This window comes from Lissotriton vulgaris, chromosome 10, assembly GCF_964263255.1.
Source record: "Lissotriton vulgaris chromosome 10, aLisVul1.2, whole genome shotgun sequence".
Lineage (NCBI taxonomy): Eukaryota > Metazoa > Chordata > Amphibia > Caudata > Salamandridae > Lissotriton > Lissotriton vulgaris.
Window position 1 is genome coordinate 285494625 of NC_141698.1, and position 26905 is coordinate 285521529.

General features: G+C 45.5%; 1 protein-coding gene across 1 annotated transcript in view; it reads right to left on the reverse strand.

The window, feature by feature from the left end:
- The window catches only part of LOC147685139 (uncharacterized), a 371142-nt gene that overhangs the window by 270455 nt on the left and 73782 nt on the right, over positions 1-26905 (reverse strand). The window contains exon 2 of the mRNA XM_086941061.1: positions 17803-17850. Coding sequence (XP_086797187.1) covers positions 17803-17850 — 48 coding nt within the window. The remainder of the gene's footprint in view (positions 1-17802; positions 17851-26905) is intronic.

A 26905-nucleotide genomic window follows, 5' to 3' on the forward strand; every position in this document is an offset into this window, starting at 1 on the left:
GAATTGTAAGGCCCCCATGGACCTGGCAGTTTTGTTTTCTTTCTTGAGCTGGGTGAGCTTTTCATCCACTGGCGCCCCAAACAGTGTCTCCCCATTAAACGGGGTGCTTAGAATGTTGTGCTGTACCTCTGGCTTGAAGCCTGAGATCCTGAGCCAGGCCTGCCTTCTCTCCGGGATTCCCAACATCATCAGTCTGCTGGACGTATCAGCCCCATCCAAGGCTGTTTTGAGGCATGAATTAGCCACATTCTTCCCCTCCTCCACAAGGTGTGAGGCTCTTTGTTGGTACTCATCTGGGAGGTGCTTGATCAGCTCTCCGAACTCGTCCAGAATTTGGTACTGGGGCATGTTCAGCAGGGTGTTTGAGTTTGCCATGCACCAGTGCATCACTGCATTTCTTTCATTCTTTCTCCTGGTTAAGTCCATCCTCCTGCTTTCTTTGACTGGTGGTGGGCCTCATGTTGCTGGCACATTTGCCCTTTTCCTGGTGGTCGCCGCAATAATGGAGTCCGCTGTGACTGATCCCCGGATGTAGGGAGGATCCTTAGAGGAGTGTTTATATTTCTTCTCCGTCCTAGGCGTGACAGACCTGCATGTTGCCGGTTCCTTGAACGCCTCTTTCCCTTGGGCCATGACACTCAAGAATGGGGAGGTACTGGCTCCTCGTTTGGGTGGGGAGCAGGGTCTCCAAGACGAAGTCTGCCTTTGGTTTTTCCTCATCTAGCTTGACTCCAAAGGCCGTTTCCGCATTCTTAATGACCATATTATAGACCCCAATGTCATCTGGCGGTGAAGGCCTCGAAGGATACATGTCCACGGGCTCTTCTGGGCTTTCAGTGTCGAGGTCCTGCCACTCCAGTTCCTGTGTCCCCGAGGATGCCGAGTCGAGGGTAGTCCACTGATCATCGTCGCCATCCTCCTCGTAGTAGAGGACTTCTTCCTCCAGATGGTCCTGGGTCTCAGGACTTTTCAGCGGCATTTCGGCGTCGAAGTCCTCCTCCTCTTCTATTTCAACGATTACCGTCTTTGGCTTCGACGGAATCGCGAACCTTCATCTTTTCGTCAAACTCTTTCTTTCTTTGCAGGATGTTATCCATTTCGGCCTCGAGCGGTTTCTTCTTTCTCTCCAGTTTGGCAGCCTGGTCGGCGTCGAACGCTTCAGCCGATCTCTTCGTCAACGTCGAAATGACCTTCAGGTCCTTTGTCGACGCTGAATCGACCTTCGGGTCCTTCTCCTTCGAAGTCGATCGTTCCTTTTCGGGGACTTGCTTCGTCGACCTTGGCTTTTCGCCGGTCTTCGCTGCCTAGGAGTCCTTTTCGAAGGATCCGCTGGGCTGTTTGTCCTTGAATGCAGCGGCGGCCGTCGAGATTTTCAGCGCCAGTGCTCCCTTCGAGGACTTACTCTGTTTTTCGAGAGTCTGACTCAGACCTTCGAGGGTCTGTTGGGGGTTTTGATGTCGTCGACTCTACCTCTTTAGAAGTCTTATCGGTCTCTACGACCGTGTAGTCATCTTCTCCGCCGACGTTGTCCTCCTCGTCGCTCGAGAGTCCCAGGTCCGGAAGCGACGGCGGTTGTCCCTTGCCTTGCATGTTGTAGTTGGCTCATCTCTGTCTCTCTTTAACCCGGAGAGTCTTTGGTGTGAAGGCGGAGCAGGCGTTGCAGTCCTAGCTCTCGTGGTCGACCGGTAGGCAGAGGTTGCAAACCGGGTGCTGGTACTTCTGCGCGTATTTGTGGTGGCAGTTAAGACAGAATTTAAAAGGTGTCTTGTCCATTTCTTGCGCTCAGGGGCCCCCTGTGTGCGCATTCTCCGTTGGACGTCTAAGTTCTCCTTCTTCGTCGACCCGGCTTGATGGTGTTTTCCTCATCGTCTTCTCCAATCTTTTCCGTGCAAAATTCGACTTTTCTGCATCTTCTTTCCTCCAAAACTCTGGAGCCTCCCGGCGACGATCCAGACCCAACGGCGGAAAAAAGAATCTGAAGATGGCGCCCAAAGGTGGGAGCCTCCGCAGGAAGCGTGCCGACGTCACAGGAAGTACACCAAAAGGTGGGACGTCGACGCCCACCTGGGCTACGAAAAAAAGGAAAGAAAGAAAAGACTACGATTCCGGACCCAACCACTAGACAGCGGAATAATGCACAGCATAGTGAATCCAGAAAGATACACGCTGCAAAACCCGACCACGTTATAAGCGAGAGAATGGGACAGAGATGTGCCTGCCCACTACTAGAGCCCCGACCTCAAGTGGATTTTTATTGTTTAAGTATGTTCCTCATTTGCATGTTTAGAGTTAGAAATTAAATATTACTATTTAAAAAGTAGTATTTTACTGGACAATGATTTATTGTTCGCATTGTGTGCACATTAAAGTATGAGTTGTGTTCACTTACCTGTCCTGTATCTACACTAAATCGAATTAGAGTGGAGAGGATTAGGGTGGAGTGGATTATAGGAGAGTGGGGTGAACTGGAGTGGCTCATAGTGGATTACATTAGAGTGGATTGGGCTGTAGTGGATTAGAGTGTAATACATTGGAGTGGAGGGAATTAGAGTGAAATGGAGTTATTCAGAGGGGATTGCATTAGAGTGGAGTAGATTAGAGTGGAGAGAAAGACAAAACAAATGCACACAGTGTTGGGACCGGGATGTGGGGGGTGAATGATAAGCATCGGTCCCTGCCGTGGGGGTCACTCCACCCCAAACAAGATTGCCCTTCACCTATACCTGGTGTCTAGTGGGCTTTCTGCCCAGCCCCCCTCGAGAAGGGGAAGTGTAGGCCCACATCAGTAGGTCTATCGCCCTCAAAAAGAATACATATACATATCCTTGGTGGCTAATGCGATTTCTGCCTCCCACCAAGGGTGAGGGGGGCACATTGAGTGTGAAAGCCCCCAAATGCTACCTGTGAGGGGCAGAATGACTGTCCTGGGGCAGTGAGCACATGACAATGTCATGCCCCCCTCCCAAAAATGTATGATATATAAATATATCCCTTGTGTCTAGTGGGCCTTCTATCCCCCCCTTCCCCTTATGGGTAGGAGGCAGATTGGAGCTGAACATGCCCATTCTTCCAGGGGATGCAGAAAGAGCTAGTGAGCTAGGGATTGAGGTGGGCGGGGATGGGGGTGGGGAGTTATCAGGCATATGCCCAGGGACACCCCATTCCTTCTCCATGGTGTCCCAATAATCCCTGCTTGGGGTTCGCACGTCCAGCACAATCCCTATTAGAAAAAACAATTGGTTCTGTCGGGGTGTATACAGTTACTTGGAGTATTGTTTGAATACTAAGGTAAATTACTTTATCAAACCTAAATCAATGATTCCCAAAACAAATTAACTCACAGACCAAGAAAACACACACAGAATATAACGATCAATAATATATTCTGAATTATTGTTAAGTACAAGAGGCTGTCACAGTTCACATTCAATTGTGTCATAAAACAATAAGTGACTGTGGTGAACAAAGTGACATATAGTGATTAAGTGATATAAACAGTACACTATTTGCAAAACAAATAGATATGGAATAGATGAGGAGGAGGGGAAGTTTGGCGAAGGTTTTGTCCTGTCTATTTTGCACATGGGCCACAAGATCCAAAAATAAATAAACTCATGATCATGAGAGCTGTGCAGACATATATGGCATGTCGTCGACGTTTCGACCATAAAAATAGCGCAATTTTAGAGTGCGTCAGGGCGGGTCTTCTTCAGGACAATGGGAGGATGGGTCGACAGCTTAAAAAAATTAAAAAGAAGGGCTGCTTTTAGGTGTGAGTTTTAAAACAGTTGTGTGTCCTAACTGTTTGATAATAAGTGAGAAGCTTACCAACGGGGCAGACGTCTCAAGTGAATGCAATCTGCAAATGACAAAGGCCTTAATTAAAACCTGAGAAGAAGTGTTGGCAATTGAATAACTGGCCACCACTGGTGAATAATCTTACCAGAAAGTAGTATTTAGGTAACGATGCACGTTTTGGCAAAGAAGTCTCCACCAGCCGGTTGGAGCCTAGGAAATTTAATGGCCAATGTAATTCCTGCATTTAACATACTAGATGATAGAAGTTAAGGTAAGCAAGTCCTACCTTATTACAATCTTTTACAGACCTCCACCAGCCAGTTGGAGTCTTGTGGCGAAGCCTACTAATTCAAGCTTGCTGTAATAGTAAGAAGAAAGACTTCGTATTCAGTCACTTGGTGGCGCTATGGAATCACAGAAAGGGGCTACATCTGATTCACGATTGTGTCACCTTAGCGAAATTAAGTCGCGTCTGTATGGCAGCAATTCCGATCAGCTCTGAGCTTGAAAGGAAACAAGGCCGCCTATATTCACGCTTAGGGCGTGAGCGCGAGCGCGACATGCACGCTGAAGTGCAGCAGCTCAGTTGAGCTGTCCGAGGCGAACGCGTCACGTTCAGATGGAAAACGTGAATCAGATGAAAACATTCCCAATAAGCAAAAAGGCTTGGAATGACATTGAAGGATAGAAATAAATCAATGTGAGACTGTTTATGGCACACTTGCACGTTTTTAGTATTTGAGTGAGATGTGCATGTTGAAGTACAGCAGCTCAAACAGGCGGACAGCAACTGACTCGCCCTAGTCAGCTGAATGTCGTGGCTCTGTCTGAATACCTTCTCAGTGTATTTTACCGCTCTGAATACCTTCGATGATGCAATATGTATATTCCATTAATTGCGAGTGTAGCTTTAACCATTGCAGTATTTGAATTAAACGTACACAAACTTTAAACATTTTACAGATAATGAGAAGGTAAGTGCCATTAATTACAAATGCAGTTTTCACTGGACCTATAGGCATTTTTACAAGTGCAACTCTGGTGTGGCCATTGTGCAATTTGGTCAAAATTCCCAATAAACTTTATGTATCAAAACAATCCCAACAATCACATAAGTAAATGTAGCTAGACACTGGTCAGATATTTAAAAAGAAGGGGGATTTCCAGTTCCTTCAGAAGTTTTAAGTAAACATATGTATGTTTAAGACATTTAAGTTACACATGCAAAATCAAGTTCTCATATATAGTAAGTACGCTCCATGCTGTCAGGAAGGAGACCGAGGTTTCTAAAACAAATCAACATGTTTCTGAAGGGATACACAGTGCACTCTCACATATGGCTATCATATTTGTCAGGAGCTTGGCAATACGATAATCTAGCCATTTATTTATATGTCTCTTCCTGTTCATTTAGCCCTGAATTGACTGAGTCAAGAGTATGAATCCATCTGAAATCTTCTAGGTTCATTGAAGATTGTAAACTGCCCCCTCTTGCGTGCAGTGATTTTCTCAAGGACCCACCACTGTAGGTCTTCTGCTGTGTGGTTTTTTGTGGAAAAGTGCTCTACAAGTGGAGCCCCCTGGACATAACACCAGATCCCTAAGCAGGGATCCACTACCAAAAGGTAATACTGGAAAGGGACAGTGTCCCCTTTCCTGCTCTGCCTCTCCCGCGATGATCGGTGCTCGAGGGCAGTTATGTTACTTTCACTTTTGTTTTGCTGAGACGTCATCATCCTGTACACTCTGGTATCAAAACAAAACAATTTAACTGTGGATAAGAGGGAATCTGTTTCCTTGTGTGTCCCAGCTAACATTTTGAAAAAGAAAATGTTTGAGTTCAAAAATAAAAAAATCTTTCAGTGCTTAAGATGATCCATTGACATCCTCAGCACTACAGAGTCAATGTGTCGTCCACCGCGCTTACACAGATAACAAAACATCTTGCCTCATTTTGTTTGCAGAAATCCATGGGCCTTACTCATAATTACTACAGAACTTAAAAAAATTAAGCATGTCCTGTGGAGACGTACCGTCGTAGCCACAGGTCAGCAAGGTCTCGCCTTTCTTGCTCCCTCGTGGATGAGCAAGAAGAAGGTGTAATAAATCAAGGCAAAATTCGGTCAATAAAAAACGGTCATGTGAGCTGGGGAGCCCTAAAAGATAGGGTTCAGTAAAACAAGCCATTTTCAGAGGGATGTATCAAAGTACACTGAGCTTCCTTAACTCACATTCTTCCCTTTCTATCGCCCGCAATCTAAACAAGCATTTACAATGCAATCGGTCTCGCAATGAAATTATTTAGAGCTATTGACACTGTAAATGGCAATGTCTTAAAAAAAATTAAAAGGCATTGTTATTTACAATACCAAAAGCAACACCTATTGCATTGCATAGGGCGGTGTCCGTGAAGACGGCGCCGCGTTTATTAAAGTAAGCTCTATTGGGTCACAACACCACTTTTGTTCTAGTGGGATTTCAACTGATATGGAATGCATTTTCGGAGTTGAAGTCTCTGCGTATTTTCATTAGACCAACAGATCTTTCTTGAAAGATTGCCTTTTTTCATATGAACCCAAACGCATGGTCTATTTATAGACAAATCATTAAGGCACTCAGTCAATCATTCAGTATATGTTAAAAAAAAAATACCTGGGGTACGAGACAGACTTAATATGTACAAATCCCTATTAAACAACTAAGTGGGGTACAGTGCCTGGCCCAAGATTTGAAAAAACAGTGAGAGGCTTATGCAGAATGCGTAATGCGGAGACTGCTCTTTGTTCTTGATGGATAGTGCGCGAGCTTGTGACACGTACTCGACTGTTTTTTGCACCAGACGTCTAAAACAGCATCATGAACTGGAAAGTAAGGGTAAAGAAAATGCAGCGCTCTCAGTAGAGCCTCGATTTTTTATTCTTCAGAGAAGGGGAATTAGATGCAGGTGTACCTGAGCGGCCGCAGAATAGCGATCGCTTTTTTTATATAAACACTATTTAATGCCTGTTTCTCAAACGCCACCACCTTGAGCGGAAACAGCCAATCCAGCCTTCAGCTGCTGCTGTTACAAAATCACAAACGGTTTGATTTTTAACTCTAATGTCTGCCCCTCCTAATAAAAAACTTGCTCCACGACCGAAAAAAAGGGCTACACGAACTAGACCATTGACAAAAACAAAGCATATAATGTTAAAATTCAATGAAAGAACCAACCAAGAGGAATATGGCCACTGGCGCCCTCAGTTGGAGCGAGCCTATTAACAGCGGCTGTAGACAGGGAAGGGGCGGAGTATGTGCACACAATTGGTAGGCTCTGCATTTGAATATTTATCAATGGCCCTCCTCTCTCCAGGAAAGGAAGCCTGTCTCCTTGACTGCAGACCCAGCACACCTCGCAGCTCCCTCCCGCTTTTGTTGGTTCTCCTCAAAACACTGAATACAGCAGGCTGGTGGAAGAAATAACTGCCCAGCTCCAATTTTAGGGATAGTTTTCTCTGGCGTGGGCATATGTTCCCACCCACGCAGCACCTAATGCCGAACGTAAGCGAATTTCGAAACTATCACAACAAGCACCACGCTTGGGGGAGTGTTCAGGCACAGTCATCAGTATCCAAAACAAGCTCGCACATTGCAGCAGTAAGTCAAACGCTATCAGGGGATGCACTTCCCGCTTAACATACTTGTTTTTGCAACTCAAACATTATTCGGACTCTTACCTATTTCACCCGTTATGCAATATGTTGTCTTTTTCAATATAAACTATAACTATCTATTCAGTAACTGAACAATAGAAGTTATATAACTAGCAATTAACGGAGCTTATTCTGCAAATATTCTACTAGGCATGCAAAGTTTTGCACAAGTGCACAAACAATTCATATAACGTGTACCCATTCTGTATGACAGTACATCAGATAATAAATGCATCGAAATGTATTCTCTAGACTCCAACCAGGCAGAAAGCTCAAACATGCGGAAACATACCAATCAGGGAGGTAAGAGGACCTGCCACTACAAGAACGGCGCTATATAAAATACTGATAACACATTCTTGAATAAAAATAGATGCAGTATGCTATTATTGTTACAAATTCCCAGGTACCCAAGTGCTATTCTCCTTAGTATTTAAAAAGGTATGAATGATACACATACAAGTCATGTTGAGAAGTTAAATGAAGGACCGGAGCTGGATTCCTTTAACGACGGATTCTACAACTAGTACGTGCTTGAGTTGAATTACACTGACTAACAAAACAAGCGCTCACCATTGCGGGAAGGCAGCCGCTTGTTCATATTTGCATCGCACTTTCACTTTACGTGAAAGTGCGATGCAAAAATAAACACGCAGCTGAGTGAAAACAGATGTCCTTAAAGATAAGAAATTGCTTCGCGACAGCTGCAAAGCAGATGATCCTGTCCGGACGGGACAGACAAAAAGGGTAAAGGGCAGCAACAAAAAAAATACTCATTTCCAATGGGAGGCCACCGTTTCGCATAAACGGTGAGGCCAGCCAATGAAAATGAGGGGTGGGGGGTTCGAGCTCCCTTCTGACATCTCCTCTCTAACTAAATGTCTGGCCAAGTGAGCAGTGCACGCGCTGCAATGCTAGGCGAAACCTAAAAAGGACTTTTTTGCCAAGGGCAGGTCTTTCTTGCTAATGTCAGTGGTGCAAAAGAGGTCTGGTTTACCCAGTTTCCTAAATCCTTCCCATTTATAGTTGAACATAGGATATGTGATGAGCACCTTTTAGGCCTAGACAGTCCCTTTGTTTAAGGCAGTCCCGTTGCTTAACCAAACTTTGACACAATAAAGTAAAGGGCGAAAAGACAACGAGTTTGTCAGATAGGGCACACCCAATTCTTTGTGAACAATATAAGTAGCAGTATCCTGTGGGACACAAGATAATCGTCTCAGGAACCTGTTTTCCGCTATTTGAAGCTACTTGTGGGAGGCATAAGCCCAGGTCTCACTATCATACACTACCTGGGATAGACACCTCGATCTATAAATCTGCAAGAGGGCGCCTATAGTTTTTTTGCCCAGGCGGGAAGCAAAATTAAAAATGGCTTTTTTTTAATCTTCATTTTCCAGTTTTATACATTTATGGTCAAACTATGAAGCACACAGTGGTACACAGTGAAGGCACATACATAAACAAATGCAATGCAATAGAAAGTATATATTACAACCCATGGCATCAATAGGCAATGGAATAGAGAGTTATGTTAAATCACAACAACGATCAACCCACAATGCCCTCTCAGCAGCAAGCATGGTCGATCTTCCTGATCAGACCCCGACTCAAACAGCAATAATATATTAGTGTCGCTAAGAAGAGCAAGCAGACCACAAGGGCATACTGCCGCCCTACGCTCCTAGCCAACCCCCCTCAGGAACAATACCATGAGCAATCTGAGTGTCTACTTCATTGCGTTTCTTTGTGATGTATGCTCTGTACGGGCCCCAAATATCCACAGGACATGAGGAGCTGGGCACTAATGTTGCGTACTCCTTGCAATTCACATTGCAGAACGCTAAACTGCGAAGCCATGACTGCCGCAAAGGGGCTTTTCTACTACCCCACAATAATGCCACCTCTCGTTTGGCCAACAGAAAACCAAGAGCAGCCAGCTTTCTGACCTTCTTGGGGAAGTTAACCATATATCCCAACAGTGCAATCTCAGGAGTGGGGACCAATGACATGGAGAGTGTCCACCCAGCATGACGTGCACCTGCACCCAGTAACGTATCTTTGGACAGGTCCAGGAAAGATGAGCAAAGTCAGCAAATGAAGCAGAACATTTCGGGCATTGGTGGAGTCTAGTAGGGCCTATCTTGTGGGACCATGCTGGGGTGTGGTACATCCTGCGGAGAAACTTGAAATGCAGCAGCTTATGCCTACTATTCAGGGACACCTCTCTCGTTACCCTGCAGCACTGCTCCCATTGGTCATCAGTGATAAGCTGACCCAAATCAACTTCCCATGCTGTTCGAGTTGTAGCGTCAGAGAACAGCCGGGACATCACACACTGTTTATACAATTTGGAAATATGCGCGCCAGTTGGACTCTTTATAATTAAGGACAATGGCGGGGTCGGCTCAGGAGCAACAGGAAAAGAAGGAAAGGTGGCTTGCAACATGGAATGCATACGTCTCATTACAAAGGCATCCATAAAGGAGCATCCGCGGAACCGAGCTTCCTCTGAAAACGAGATAGCATGATTGTCTGGAAACAGGTCACCAATCATATGACTTGAAATTTCTCCAATGTGCGCTGAACCAGAACCTCGCCCGTAATGGGAAGCAGTGGTGGGTTCGGTAGAGGCAACACCGGGGAGTACAACTGGTCTATTCCAAACTGTCTTCGTAACCTGTCCCAAGCCCAGCAAGTGGTAGATACAGTCTGGATGTCCCGAGGGTCTCTAGGGATACATTTGGGTAAAATGGCGGACAATTTATGATGAAGTACCAAATCGGCTTCCGGCTTAAAATAGGGGACACGTGCGTCTGGGTGGTACCCGGCGTAGGAATAACAACATTGCGCAGCCAAATGATATAAATACATGTCCGGAACCCCAAAGCCTCCCCACTCATACGGCAGGGTCAAAGTCTGCCAGTTGACACGCGGCCTCTTATCCCACCAAACCAGTCGCAAAAGGAGTTGACGCAGCTGAAGAAAAAAAGCCTGGGTAAGAGGAATGGGAATATTGTTAAAAAAATACAGAAACCTTGGGAGGACAACCATTTTGATAATGGCAATTCTGCCAGCCATCGACAAAGGCTGCCGTAACCACCTCTCAACCTGCGATTCCAGTGAGCATAGTTCAGCCGGATGATAATGGCAGTGTCCAAATGTATGTAGACTCCGAGATACTTACTGCATCTTGGCACCACTCAAGCCAGAATTCCCATTCCCATGCAGTCGTGCTGGTAGTCAACGGGAAAATCACATATTTGTGCCAATTAATACTAAGACCAGAAAATCTGCCAAAGTGAATAATTTCACCGATAAGAGGTTTGAGGTTAAGCTGGAGTAGTCTGACGTATAGGATTGTATCTTCGGCACACAGGGATACCAAAAGAGGGCCAGTGCCAAACTGTAAGCCACAATGCAAGTGTTTCTCTTGAAAATGCCTGACCAATGGGTCCATTGACAAGATGAAAAGCAAAGGAGACAGGGGGCAACCCTGTCGCATGCCGCGAACAAGACGAAAAGGCTCGGATATAGTATATATATAGTACCATTCAGGCGAAGTCTAGCTGTAGGCCAAGTGTACAACAGAGCGACCGTAGAGACAAAACAGTCAGGCATACACATGCGACGCATCACGGACAGAAAAAAGGGCCACTTAAGGGAATCAAGCGCCTTCTCGGCGTCAAGGCGGCCGGAGTAGCGGGGTAAATTCTATGCAGCACCGTAAACAAGGTCCGTAAGTTGAGCGAGGTGGACCTGTGAGGGACGAAACCAGACTGGGCCGGTGCAGTAATGTATTCCATTAATAAAGACAACCGTATAGCGATCACCTTCGCCAGTATCTAATAAAATTGAGATTTAGCAGGGACAACGGCAGGTAGGAGCCACAAAGCTTAGGGTCTTTACCCTGTTTTGGGAGAAGGATAATGACCTCTTCTCTGAATGTTAGAGGAAGGACAACCACTTCAGGTGCCTCAGCATAAACCTCTATCAATCTCGGAGCCAATATATTTTTATAGGCTTTGTAAAAATCTGCGGAGAACCCGTCGAGACCGGGCGCAGAGGAACCCCGCAACGCATCGATTGCCTCAATAACGCTCTCCTGGGATATGGAGATGGCCAGGAAATCTTGCATATGCCTCTCAAGGTATACCAACGCAATTTCCGCTAGGTACTCCCCTTGTTCGCAAAGGTCTCCGGTGGCACTGGAGGTGTATAAAGTTTTAAAATAAGAGAGGAACCGGTCACATATGGCCGGAGTGGAATGTAACACCTGGTATTCCAGGCCCATGATTTCAGTAATGTAGGCTTTATAATGAGGAGGGGGGGGGGGGGTGTAGGCAGCGGAGTGTGTGTGCCAAAATCTTACCAGGCCGGTCACCCTCACCATATCTTCTCGCGATATGTTGTTTGCTGAGATATAGCAATTCTCGCTCAACTGCTTCCCGAAACTCCATCAGCAAGGCTAAACGACAAGCCTAATTCGTCTCTGATACCTCTTCTAACATGTCTCAATCTAAGGCTGCGATGTCTGTCTCAATGCGGCGCAAAGTGGAACATAGAGTTTTCAGAACACCCGCATTTTTGGCTATACAAACACCCCTGATATAGGCCTTAAATCCCTCCCAAAGCACCGCCCAGGTATCCACCGGCCAAGTGTTTATCTAAAAGTAATCCTCAATAGCCTCCTTCACCTCCGAGAAACACCTGATCTAGAAGAGCCTTCCCAGGAAAACGCCACTGCCTCTCCTAACCCCCAGGTCTGGGAATGTTGAGCCTAAGTATGACCGGAGATAGGTCCGAGAACGTGCGCGGTAATGTATCCAACCCACCAAACCATCCAGCAGCCCCAGGGGAAACCAACCAATAGTCTATTCTATTCCCGGTGTTATGAAATCCAGAATAGTGAGTGTGTGCTGCGAGATGCGGGTGATGGGTGCGTTCGATATCTATCAAGGAGAAGTGTCTACACATGTCCTGAAGCTCGTGGGGTGAGTGGAGTTTAGAGTCCCGAGAGGAGCACGTGCTATCTCTAGCAGGATCTAGCAATAGATTGAAATCTCCTTCCATTATTAATAGGCAAGAGTCGAGGGTCAGTAGGCGCACTTGTAACTCATGATAGAAGGCAGGCAAATCCAAGTTAGGACCATAAATACCTACCAGAGCCACATTATACCCCATCAAAGAGCCAGCCACAATCAACAAGCGGCCCTCTCCATCAGTCACCAACTTGTGCAGAGAAAGGAACCCTTTTGTGTATAAATATGGCCACCCCTCTCGCATAACTACTATAGTTGGAAAAACATCTGTGGGAGCCCCAGCTCGCTGCAATAGGAGGTGCATCGGACTTGGATAAGGGGGTCTCCTGCATGCAGACTATGTCGATGTTGTGCCTTGCAATGTAACTAAGGATTTGACAACGTTTTTGTGTATTGTTCAACCCTCTGACATTCCAGGACATCAGAGAAATCCCGGAAGGACCCGACTGCCAGCCTAATTGTGCCATTGAGAAACTATTACAACAATCATGTAGCTACTCAAATCCAACCAGTGCCATGTACCAGTGACCTGTGCAATGATGTCTAAAGATCCATGAAAAACCAGCAAATGTCCCCCACGCCAGCCCACCACCCAGCCTCACTCCATCTCCAGCAAGGCGTAACCCAACCCCTCTACCAACTGGCGGTGCAATATGAACAAACATTGCAATACTGAAATTGCATTTTAACACCGTAAACTTGGCATATTTAGCAAAGAAATCTCGGTTTTCACCATGAGGCGCAGCAACGCCACGCCGGCCGGGCAATACTGAATATTGTGGTCACATTTGGAAGAATTACAGATATGGTACTAACACAGCGGATCCTATAAGACAAGTACAACAACAAATCAACCAGTCCCAGGATTAGAGAAGAGCTCAATGCTGGCCTCCGATCCACTCTGAGGAGGTGATGTTGCATGTGCAGTGGCCGCCGCTCCCGTATTGTTTTTTTTATAGTCCTGACAAAACTCCTGTGCCTCAGACGGGGTCTCAAAAATGCGGAATCTACCGTCCACATCCACCTTCAGGCCATCCGGGTAGAGCATACCATATCTCAGACCCAGATTCTTCAAGGTGGCTTTCACTCCATTGAATTTGCATCTCGCATATTGTACCATGATAGTGAAGTCAGGGAAAAACAATAGTTTACTCCCCACCAATGGACCTCTCCCCGTTCACGGGCAGAACGAAGAGCCGTATCTCTGTCCCTGAAGATCATGAGTCTGGCAACGATGGGTCTGTGAGGCTGACCGGGTTTAGGGCGGGGGCCCAACGATCTATGTGCCCGCTCCACCACAAAACCCTGCGTGAAGGGCTCCCTACCAAACAAATCCACCAGTAGTTGCTCCACTGAGTCATCCATGCGACCAGTGGTGGCATTTTCCGACACGCCAAGAATGCGGATGGTGATCCGTCGACTGCGGGCTTCCAAATCTTCATTCTTTATCGCCACTTCCTTCAGAATTCTTTCCACTCTCTCAAGTCGTTTCTGCGATTGCGCCGCTCCATCCTCAATATCTGAGACCCTAGCCTCCACGACATCCAACCACCGGTCATGCACCTGGACCTTTGTGTCCATGTCAGCCAGTCTCTTGTCCAGCGCATCAAATCTGCAGTCCAGGGCCTTGAAACCAGCCTTCACCTCCTTAAGCATAGCCGCTGCGAGGGAGTTCGGGTCATCAGCATTGCCATTGCCCTGCGTCTCATCCGCCATGTCTGGAGGGTCATCAGAAGTGGCGCCAGGGACCTTATCAAATTGCAGCGTTCGCTGCTTCGAATTTTTCTTTCCCATGCGTCAGGGAGGCCGTCTGCGACTCCAGGTGCAAGCATAGCAAGGTATGTTGTCTCCCCACAGCTGCCAGTAAATGCGGGATGTTTGGGTGAAACCACGACCAGCACTGGGAAGGCAGCAGCAGCCCGCAGGGTCGACGTCTCACACGACGTCCGGGACTGTTCAGAGAAGATGTAAGGGAGCCGGCACACCCGATTGGGCCCAGCACCATTGCCCCCCCCCCCCGGCGAGAGTCGGTGCACCCTCACTAACCCGCCACACCCCCACCGGAAACCCGAACGCCAAGACCCGGCACAACAGCACCCACGAGGCCGCTAAGGCCACGTGCCTGACGTGCACACAGCGAGACCCAGCATGTAGCTCAGCAGGGGAAATGGGGGAGGGCTACCAAGCGGGAGGGGAGGGGGGCCGAACCCGGCACCTACCAGCGGCCTCAGCTCACCTCGTAGATCCAGCGCAGCAGAGTTCCCGTGCTGCTCTGGAACAGTTGCAGTCAAACCATCTCAGGACGTGCTCATTCGGATACCTAGAGGGCACCTTTAAAAGGTCCTCAAAGGCACACGAGATAAATTAAAAAGCATCAAGGATAATCCCTGGAGCTTACTGCCCTTTGGTGAAGATATCGAATTTCCCTTTGCACGTAGCTACAAGGGACTCGTAGAAGGAGCCCGGAGTGATCTGTGCCCGCCTTAGCTTTCTACCCTGGTCTGTAGCCTAGAGGGACCCCTTTGCTCTTTTCATCCTGGGTTTCCCCAGACTGAAACTTGATATGGTGTGCCCATTGACAATTATGAAGGCTGTTCACAGAAAGTCCTAGTATTTAGAGTCTAGCTTTAAAAAAACATTTGGATGCTTGTGAATTGCCATTACGGATGACATTGATGCAGTATGTAGATGATTTATTTATTACGTCAGAATGTAAAGAATATTGTAAAAAAGAAACATGCAGTATTATCATTTTTGGCTTCACATGGACACAAAGTTTCACTATCCAAATTGCAATAATGTCAACAGGAGGTTACCTATTTAGGTCACCTCCTGTCTAAAGAGGGGGGGAGGTTATCACCAGATAGAATTTAAACTGTACAAAACATATCTCAACTAAAACGTAAGAAAGATAAATGTGCATTTTTGGGCATTGTTTCATTTTGCAGACAATGGACACAACATTTTTCCCCGATAACGAAACCTTTGTTGTCCCCAATGCATAAGGATATCTGCAATACTGTGCCCTGGTATCCGGAACACCAAGAAAGCTTTGCAACGTTAAAAGACGCTTTATGCAGTGCACCTGCTTTGAGCACCCTAGATTATACTAAATACTTTCATTTATTCATTCATAAAAAGATGGTTGTGCTTTGGCTGTATTAACACAGGACAACAGTGAGAAGAATAGACCATGTGCCTATTTTTGCTCAACATTGGACCCAGTACCAAGAGGCCTACTGCACTGCCTTAAAAAAAACATAGCGCCTCCTGCTCTAAAACAGGCAGATTCAATTATCATTGGTCATGAGGTTACTGTTTATGTAACCCACTCTGTGGACATCTTACAAGACAAAAACACAACATTTGACCAATGCCAGATTAACGCATTATGAATGGACACTGATGGCTGCAAATGTTACATCAGAACAATGTAATACCATTAATACAGCCACCCTGATGCCACTCCCTTTGGAGCAGGGAGAGAGATAGCATGACTGTATGACTGTCGCTAAAACTGAAATTAAGGGTCGGTGGATCTGATTGACACACCGCTACCACTTGCAAATGGCACCCTTATTGTGCCCTGCTCTTGACTCAAGAAGTTGGAGACCACTACCACAACAGCATATGCGATCACAACAAACAAAATAGTGATAGAAATATGTAAGATAGAACAAAACTCAGGTGCAAAGATACAACATGGTCATTTAATTACCAGACTATTAAATGCTATTACACTACCCAAGAAAGTGGCTTTTGTAAAGTGTACAGCCTATAGGAAGATAACCGATGAAGTGGGTCAAGGAAATGCTTTTACTGATGAAATGGCAAGGAGTACTGACTTAGGCAAGAATACACTGATGTATGTAGTAAAACCAATGGTTGAGGTAAGAAGGTAGTACGATTCATATGCAGCTGTAAAGAAAATTCAAGAATTAGCAGTCGAAGAGAGGGAAGCATGGATGGATAAGGGTTAAGTTTTCAGTGACCATTTAGATGGATGAGTGGATTGAAAGTTAACAACTAAGTGGTTATTGCAAAATAACTTTGTCCTACCAATGGTTCAAATGGTTCATGGCCCTGCACATGCGGGAGCCGATGGAATCACCAATATCATTCACAAAACATGGGAAATCACCAACATAAGAAAAACAGAAGTTAATTTTTGTAAACAAAATTGTATGACGTGCACAACACAATGTAGGGAAGGGAGTATCAGTACCGCAAGGTCATTTCCAAATGCCGGAGTATCCTTTTGAATGTCTCCAGATGGATTCCACCCAAGTAACCCCTTGCCACAGAAAGCGATGTGTGTTGATAGTAATATATAGTTTCAGTAACAGGGTTGAGGCTTGTCCTTTGAAGGATAACACAGCTGTCAGCACCGCAAAATCAACTGAAGTAATCAACTTAGTGTGTTAAGGTCTGGGCATTAAACAGAAGTTCCATTCTATATATCTTGAAAAGGCAGCAGGCATGGTAGAGAGATGTAATGCAACTTTATAAAGAATACATTTGGAAAGATAGCTCCATAAAGCTGATTGACTTTGGTGGATGTTTACTTTTAGCATTGCTCTCTATGAGAAACCCTGTATTAGCCAAAGCGAAGACGTCCCCACACAAGATGGTGATGGGCAGGCCAGCAAATGTTCATGGGTTTAAATCTCTATCAAAACTGCATGATTTACAGTAGTCTGCATTGTGGTAATACTGTAAGGAACTGACTAATAGGTTTCCTGCTATTCATTAACAAGCCAGAGACACTTGGTCCTCACCTTTGGAAGGAGTAACGCATAACATCAAGGCGGGCGACCAGGTCCTGATGAAAAAACTGAGTTTTTAAGTGACCAGACAGCTAATTATTCTTTGGGTTTGGTCTGCTCTCTTTGCTGCGGCCTGGAGCATTTGGCTGTTGGTGGGTACATCATTGCTGTGGAATGGGGAGCTATCAAAAGTTCTTACTGTACTGAACTGTACTGAACCGGCCCTTAGATGTTGCCGCCGCTCAGTCTATGTAAACACCTTCTACTTGCTCCAGCTTGAAAAATACAAGCAACAGATTAAGCTTCCTTCTGACTGGAAGTGGGGGTAAAAGTGCCATTAACCAAGCCCCATGTTTAAGTAGATGTGCACTATTTGAAAACGTTCAGAGACATTTAAAACACAATTGATACATTGAAGTAAGGCATTAATACATTGTGCCTAAAAAATTGAGATTCTCTCATTTGTGTCTAGCATTTTCTTTAATGCCATTTGAAACTACCTACCAATTTCAGGTGCATATCTTGATCCATTTGTTCAGTCTCCGAGAAGTCCTAAAACAAACACAAAAGAAAATCAATAACTACCTTACAGTTACAGTGTTACAATGGTAAGGTTGAAATTCAAATGATCAATTACAAATGCATGACTTATTACAGAGTAGATAAAGAATGGTAAATACAGGTGTGGGAACCAAAATCAAAATTAAAAAATTGCATTCTAAAATTGACATCAGTTCTGTCATTTTGGCCTTTAAACCGACTTTTTGCTTCGTTGGAACAAGCTAAATCCTTTCACCCATGTCAACTGGTCGATGGTTGCCATGTTCCTGTGACTATGAATTATTTACCTAGAAATGTTTCTGTGACCCGCCTTGCGGCTGCAAATCTTAATATTTTAAATTACTTATTTATAAGCGTATGTGCTATGTAAAACCCAGGCATGCCTATGTTTAACCTTTGGACTAGTGCTACACACACTCAGCCTGGTGTAAATGTATAAGTAACTTGTGAAGCCCTAGTACACGATTCACTCTTTTATGTCCATCTTAATGGTATGAAGTGGTGCACCTGCTCCAGCAAAACAAATAGTATTTTGTATCTTCACCATCCTCGGACTGCTGGTTTTATTTCATATGTAAGTGGAATTTTTGGAAAAGATTATAACCCCACTTCCACAGGAACACAAATATTGGCAGCAAAGATGCAAAAGGTAATAACTGAGAAAAGAAAAGTATAATCTACCCTGTGCTCTAAGTAGAGCTATTAAAAAAGTGTCTTATCTTGAAAAAATATATAGTTTTCCCTTATCCATCACGTTGATGCTGCACTGATATTTACACCTGCAGTGATTAACAAGCATTTGTGATGCAATAGGTCTCGCATTTGCGAGAGTTTAAGCTATTGGCATTGTAAATGACAATGCCTTTCATTTATGTTTTAAAAACCAACACATAATTAAAAGGCATTGCCATCTACAATGCCAATAGCTCAAACTCTCACAACTGCAAGACCTATTGCATTGCTACGTATGGCTCCGTAAAAGAGTTCAGGCCTGAGTATGTTATCTGATCTCTTTTTAGGTCTCGCCTCTCAATGCGCAAGCGCATTGAGCAGAGCGAGACTATAGGGACTTAAACAGACTTTCCCCAACTGGCGATTTGGTGCTGTGCCCGTGCGCTTTTAGGTCAATGCACAAGCGCATTGACCTGAAATGCGCGTGCACAGCATCAAATCGCCCGCCATCTGTTCCCCAGCAGCTCTTCCTGTTCCGCCCCACAAGCTTCCCCCAGCGTGCGCTCTGCCTTAGCAGCACTCCTCCCACACCTTTGAAGTGCACTTCAAAGGCCGCTCTCCCTGCTCCGCCCCCTGCTGCGGCCGTGTCACATTTCTCCTCCCCACAGCAATGCCCTCCGTCTTGTTTTGTTTTATCCCTCTCCATTTAGCGCTTCGCATGTGCTGGCACCCCTGCTGTGTATTTTCAACCCCTCTACATTTCTGTCTAATTTCTTTCCTTGTTTTTCTTTTCCATACGTTTGTAAGCTACGTGTATACATTTTTCCATGTTAAATCGGTTCCAATAAAATGAGTTATAGGATTTGGGTTTGAACAGTAAACTTTGGTCAGTCAGCATCAATAGCATTTTTCTTTGTGCACAGTAAGACACTCCCGGAGTTTTCGCTTTTTACTTTGAAAGGCCTCATGAGAGCGCCCGGCTGGCAGCGGTAATACTCACGGCGGTAATTAGATTACCACGTCGCTTCTGTGCGATTCTCTCCCCCATGCTCCGAGTGGCTCTTTCTCGCCCGTTTGCTTTCCCACCGTACTTCGTTTTGCTCTCGCCCATGCTCTCACACCGCCCCTACAGCAGAGGTTCACCTCACTCCTTCGGCACATTCTTTTCCTTTTGAACAGCACGGTGTTGCTAACAATGCTGGTAAATGTTAGCACAGTTTGGATAAGATAAAGAAGCATTTTGCTGTCCAAAATTTGAAACGCAGTAAACTCCGACACCGCCCTTCATGTTTCGAGCAGCACAGTGCTAGCAATGCTTGTTTAATTTAGCACAGCTGATGACTTTTACTGGCTGTACCTTAAATCTCATTATTCACAGCTAACATACTCCATTGCATTCACTATTCAGGCGGAAAAAAGCTTGAGCTCGCAAAGCGCATTGCAGCCTCTTCATGGCAGCAGGAACCTGCTGGAACTCAACAGCTAGCAGAACTAAAATCACATCTTTGCTACCAGGTAAGAAATGTGGAGTCCAGACCTATGTTGCCTCCACTTTGCAAAACTGGGATTATTTCTTGTGCAAAAACCAAAATCTTAAATTTCATTCCAGGTCCTTAAACATGTGTTAATTCTTCCTGGGAGGTGTGAATAATCATCCCTCAACATGATATGCAATCCGCCACTTCTCCGCCCCCAACATAATTTTTCTTTTCCATACGTTTGTATGCTACGTGTATACATTTTTCCATGTTAAATCAGTTCCAATAAAATGATTTATAGGATTTGGGTTTGAACAGTAAACTGTGGTCAGTCAGCATCAATAGCATTTTTCTTTGTGTACAGTAAGACACTCCCGGAGTTTTTGCTTTTTACTTTGAAAGTCCTCATGAGAGCGCCCGGCTGGCAGCGGTAATACCCGCGGCGGTAATTAGATTACCACGAGGCGAATTATGACCCATGATTTATGCTATTTCACCCACAAATGGGAAAGTACCCGTGGTATGATTCTAATTGCTGGGCTCTGGCCTGTATCTGGGGAGCAGCTCAGAGAAGGGCTCCCACTTGACTGTCTTGACAGATTTGTGGGCTTTGCAGGAGGGCCTGTCAGGTGAGTGTTAACAACAAAATAAAAGCACTCCAGGCTCCCCAAATGTCTATAGGCCGGAACAAAAGTGAGGGGACGGGCTTCCATGGTGGTAAAAGCTTCACTGTTTACCTCGTGCAGTCTGCTTTACCTCCAACCCCTAATTAATAAAGACAGAAGAAGAATTCTGCACCACATTGGGTCTATTCTCTTAGGAGAACAAGGGTCTGAGTTTGGGTAATCCCCTTGTCCGATCACTGGGCCTGCCGGGCTGCTGTGTGGATGCTCAAAAGTCTCAGAATTCAAAATCTCTCAACTCAAGGAGAGGATGTGGCGCCAACCCCTCTACACCCCTCTCTCTTTCTAGACCCCTCTCTCTCTCTCTCTAGACCCCCCTCTCTCTCTCTAGACCCCCCTCTCTCTCTCTAGACCCCCCTCTCTCTCTCTAGACCCCCCTCTCTCTCTCTAGACCCCCCTCTCTCTCTCTAGACCCCCCTCTCTCTAGACCCCCCTCTCTCTCTCTAGACCCCCCTCTCTCTAGACCCCCCTCTCTCTCTCTAGACCCCCCTCTCTCTCTCAACACCACGCTTACCCCCCTCTCTCTCTACACCACGCTTACACCTCTCACTACACCCCCCTCTCTCTCTCCACCCCCCTCTCTCTCTCTACACCCCCCTCTCTCTACACCACGCTTACACCACTCTCTCTACACCCCCTCTCTCTCTACACCCCCCTCTCACTCTCTCTACACCCCCTCTCTCTCTACACCCCCCCTCTCTCTCTCTCTCTCTCTCTCTCTACACCCCCCTCTCTCTCTCTCTACACCCCCCTCTCTCTCTCTCTACACCCCCCTCTCTCTCTCTCTACACCCCCTCTCTCTCTCGACCCCCTCTCTCTCTCGACCCCCTCTCTCTCTCGACCCCCTCTCTCTCTCGACCCCCTCTCTCTCTCTGCATACCCCTCTCTCTCCATACCCCTCTCTCTGCATACCCCTCTCTCTGCATACCCCTCTCTCTGCATACCCCTCTCTCTGCATACCCCTCTCTCTGCATACCCCTCTCTCTGCATACCCCTCTCTCTGCATACCCCTCTCTCTGCATACCCCTCTCTCTGCATACCCCTCTCTCTGCATACCCCTCTCTCTGCATACCCCTCTCTCTGCATACCCCTCTCTCTGCATACCCCTCTCTCTGCATACCCCTCTCTCTGCATACCCCTCTCTCTACATACCCCTCTCTACATACCCCTCTCTCTACATACCCCTCTCTCTACATACCCCTCTCTCTACATACCCCTCTCTCTACATACCCCTCTCTCTACATACCCCTCTATCGCCCTCACCCAATCTATCTATCTTATCACCCACCCTCTATCTTTCGCCCTCCCTCTATCTATCGTTCTCCCTCTCTCTATCAATCACCCTCACTCCATCTATCTGTCTATCGCATGACCACAGCATCACTCAGCACCACCACAGCATCACCCAGCACCACCACAGCATCACTCAGGGGCACTACAACATCACTATGCACTACCACAGCATCACTGAACGGCAGAGCATCACTCGTCACCACCACAACATCACTCAGCGCCACCAGAGCATCAGTTTGTGCAACCATTCAACAACAACTGGTTCAAATATGTTCTCTCAATGTTTCAAGGTTTATTACAAATGTCACAAAAAGATGTTAATATTTCACTTCTGTTCTTGGATTTTCGTCACAATAAAATACACTGAACATATTCTTCACAAAAGTTATTTACAAAACTTTAAGCTATTGCCATTATAAATTACAATACCTTTTTATTTAAGTATTAATTATAAAAAAATGAAGGCCATTGTTATTTGTAATATGAATACATCTAAGTCACGTAAATAAAACATCTTGCATTACAAATGCTATAGGTGTCACATTTGCAAAAGTTATAACTATTGGCATTGTAAATGACAAATCTATCAATTTAGCTATTTTAAAAACCAACACATAAATAAAATATGTGTCATTTACAAGACCAATAGCTTCAACTTTTCTAATGCGAGGCCTATTGCATTTCCAATGCTTGTTTATATCCTTTGCATTCTTGGACTTGTGGATCTTTATTTCTAATGATGGTTGCCAGCCTAAAAATCCCTGAATGCAAAAGGATAAATGGTCAAGGTGAACTCATCCCGTTTGACACTGGAGTCTCATGAGATCTCTAAGAGTAGTTTGAAGAACAGTCAAACGGGGTAATAGATCAAATCTGGTCATAAGTAGGTAGGTGGGTGAGTGAGTAGACATTGAAATAAAGGCTGGAGAGTATTCCTGTTCTGGATGAATGGATGTGTTGAGAATAGAGTAGGAGAGAATGCAAGAAAGAAATCAACATATGGGTGAGATAACCCAAAATGTGTGTGGATAAGATGTGAGTTAGCCAGTGTATCATGGTTTATAGTGCAAGAAAGGAATTTGGCAAACTGGCCACTGTCTGAACTGTTAAATACAATATTCAGGGTTTAGTGGCCTCTGGGCCCCGGTGCCACAGCACCGACTGCACCAATGGAAGCCTCTTACCTGTGCAAGGAAGGAATTGGGCGAACATGCCACTGTCTGAACTGTAAAATACAACAATAATCAGAGCTCAGGGCCCTCTGGAGTCCGGTGCCACTGTGCCTGCTGCACCAATGGAAGCTACTCCCCTGTGCAAGGAAGGAATTGGACCCACTGGCTGCTGTTTGAACTGTGAAATACAGCAATAATCAGAGTTCAGGGGTCTCTATGCCCCGGTGCCACCGCACCTGATGAACTATTACAAGAAACGCCAGTGGATACGAAAGCTAAAAAGTATGGGAGAAAACAAAAGCCAAATACGAAGTTTGTGAAATGGAAGAGCCAGGAGAGGTTACTTGGGCGATTGGCTCATGCTGCAGGGAAAGAAGGATACAGCACAGCAGAAGTGCACAGCCTGCGGTTTCCACGGTCTGAGGTCAGGGTTACTTTGCAGTATTTAAACGTTCAAGAACTGCTGCCCCTGTAGCAACAATTTGGAGATGGCCCTGAACAGAGACTTTCCAAGATAGTGCAATTATAAATCAGACGCTCTTTATGACCTTATGGAAACATTGACTTAACATCGCGATAGGCAAAAAATATATAATGACAAATTACTGATTCCTGGTGATGTCAGTGCAGGCCAGCTGAGTGCCTGCTCCCGCTCCTGAAGGCCTCATCTCTGTGCAAGAACCTGCTGCAGAGGAGTGCATATACATCAGAACAAACATGCGTGACACGTACCATCACCATGTCCTCGTTGATCCGCTTGGGATCCCTGTCCACCAGGTCGATCTCCTTGGTGTGCAGGTCCCGGTTTATCTTCTCCTCGTAGAAGCTCTGCTCTTCCGACATGTCTCCTCCTGGTCCAGCACCAAGGTGCGGGTAAGGCTGGCGGTGGGTCCCGGGCGGTGAGTGCACACGAGGTGGATGGGCGGTGAGTGCGCACGAGGTGGATGGGCGGTGAGTGCGCACGAGGTGGATGGGCGTTGAGTGCGCACGAGGTGGATGGGCGGTGAGTACGCACCAGGTGGATGGGCAATGAGTACGCACCAGGTGGATGGGCAGTGAGTGGGCACGAGGTGGACGGGCGGTGGGTTCGCGCTCAGGGTCCCGGGACGGTGTGAGCTGCACTCCGGCTGCAGACCCCACCCTGCGTGCCACACGACAGCTGCCTCACATACCTTCACACTGGGCCCACCGTCAGAGCTGTCTGCGTCCCACTCTCGAGCTAAAAACAATGGCTGTGATCGCGCGCCTTAGGAGACACGTGCTGTGAAAGTGTAGGAGAGTGAGAGAAGAGACGCTCGCGTTCACAGCGCGTGTCTCCTAAAGCGTGGGTGTCTCCTAAAGCGCGCGGTCACAGCCATTGACTGCAATGGGTTTATTAAGCTCATGCACCTCTCCTGTCCCACTTTGCTACCTACACGGCGACAATAAGTCTCGCTGGTGACAGCGCTTCGCGCTGCAATGCCAGCGAGACCTAAAAATGGATAACAACCAATGAGCACAACCAAACGGTGCTAAGCAAAAAGTGGTGGAAGACAAACTGAATTAATCTCTACCATTAATAATCACACATGAAAGCAATTCAATTGATAGTTTTTTTTCTAATCACTAGATCATTATGAAATGGAACCAACCATAAGCAAATCGCTTTCGGACCAACGCGAAAGACATTTCAGTCGACTGCTAGGGACAGCCCCTCTTCATAGGATCTCGAGCAACTACAGGCATGTTTTAGCAATGTGGGGCCTCATTGTTGACATGCTGCTCTAGTATCATGGGCACACCGAGCTATGGAACCCATGACTTGGTAAATACATGTAACATGGGTTCGGGTACACATACATGAGAAAATAAAAATTTAGAGAGAGAATGTGATTGGAAGATCACAAAGGGTGCGCTCATTCAACATGAAACTGCGAGGTTTCTTCACATGTTTTACTTTGCTTGAGTATCTTACAAGTAGATAATTAGACAACTGTTGAGATCATCCAATTATTTTATTCATTTCCAATTAATGTCTTGATCAACTATTTTTAGAAATTCATTGAAATCATGAGAAATTCATTGCATTACTTCATGCCCAATGCATTTCGGGTTAAGCAGGGTAACCCTTCGTCATGGGGCCTGTGAATGAAAACATACAGGACCTTAACATTCAGAAGACAAACCATAAATTCATATAATCACATTGCAAACAAAAATGCTTCGTATAATATATGACATATGACAACGAAAGGCGATTGTGGCAAACATGATGAACTAGGCATAACGATACTCTCTGGGAAAATAACACTTTTGGTAGCCAGCTAGGGGTTATGGTGCACGAGTAGAAAACTGAGTAAGGCATACTGAGCGATGCGGGAAAAAACATAAGGGGGACTGGATAAGCAGGTGAACAAATGTAGAGAAGAGACAGGTGAGGGTAAAAGGAACCGGGGTCAAGAAGCGGGATATCAAACTTACTTGAAAAAATAACGTGGAGTTCTCACGGCGTTCCTAACGCGGAACCGGTCGAGTACAATGTGAGCCAATCAGGAGGCTTCTTATTGTTCAGTTGCCGGGTCACATGATAACGCGACCGAAAAGTGAAGGAAAGTAAGGGCGAGTGAAACACTCCTATTGAAAAAATAATACAGTCATGATGTGTGATCAAAATATAGAAATCGGCAAGTAACAATGAAGGATGGGTGTGTAGTTGAAAAATATTGCAGCGGTACAGAAACCGTAAAAAATAATGAACGATGTAAACTGCATACTGATAGGATAGGGGTTTCGATCACGTGGGTAATGAACCAAGAAGTAAACAGAGCCGTAGAGTGTGCGGTAGAATGACAAGTTGCGATCACGTCATGATCTAAATAAAAGTGTAAAAGGATAAGATGTGCGAGTGGGGAGACAAATGAGATGAATGGCAAGTGTAAAATGAAGGAACCTGGTGGGGATACCTGTAAGGAGTGGGGGAGAGAGTGAATTGACTGAATATGAGAAGAACATATAGAAAACAATAATATGATGATAAATACATAAAGAAAAAATAATAAGTTCATGGAAACAAAATTGCTGAAACAGTAGTCAAAATTAGATATACAATCATTTAACCAAATACTGGAGTCAGACGAGGGAAGGAAAGGGCCTCAAGGTCCAATATTGTGCTGCGATGTCAAAGAAAGCATGAAAATTCAATTCTGTCATTAATCCCTCTCGGTTGAAGGGAATTTAATTTCTTGATCCAAAAGAATTCAGCCTGTAGGCGCTGTTTAACAGGATACATGTCACAGCGCTGTGGGAGTATCTCCAGTATGGTAAATTTCAATTGTGCTATTTGATGGTTGGATTCAAGCCAATGTGTGGCCACAGCGGATTTCATGTTCTTTGTCCGAATGTTACTTTTGTGCTCAGACATTCTTATTTTAATCTTCCTTTCTGTTTGATCAACGTATATTTTGCCGCATGGGCATTTGATAGCATAAATAAAATTTTTCGAGTCACAAGTTCCAGTGTAATGTAAGTCAATTTTGTAGCCTTTTGTAGGATGCATAAAAGTTTTCCCTGTTATTACATTATTGCAGTGTATGCAATTCAAGCATTTAGACATTCCTTTATGTTGTGTTTTGATTTCTTTTTGGTAGTGAGAAACTCCTTCAGATTCCTAGATCTTTTGAAGGCGAAAGTTATTTGGTCGCTATACAAGTTTTGCAGATCGGGTTCATCTTTGATTAGAGACCAATGTCGATTAATGATTTTCTTAATC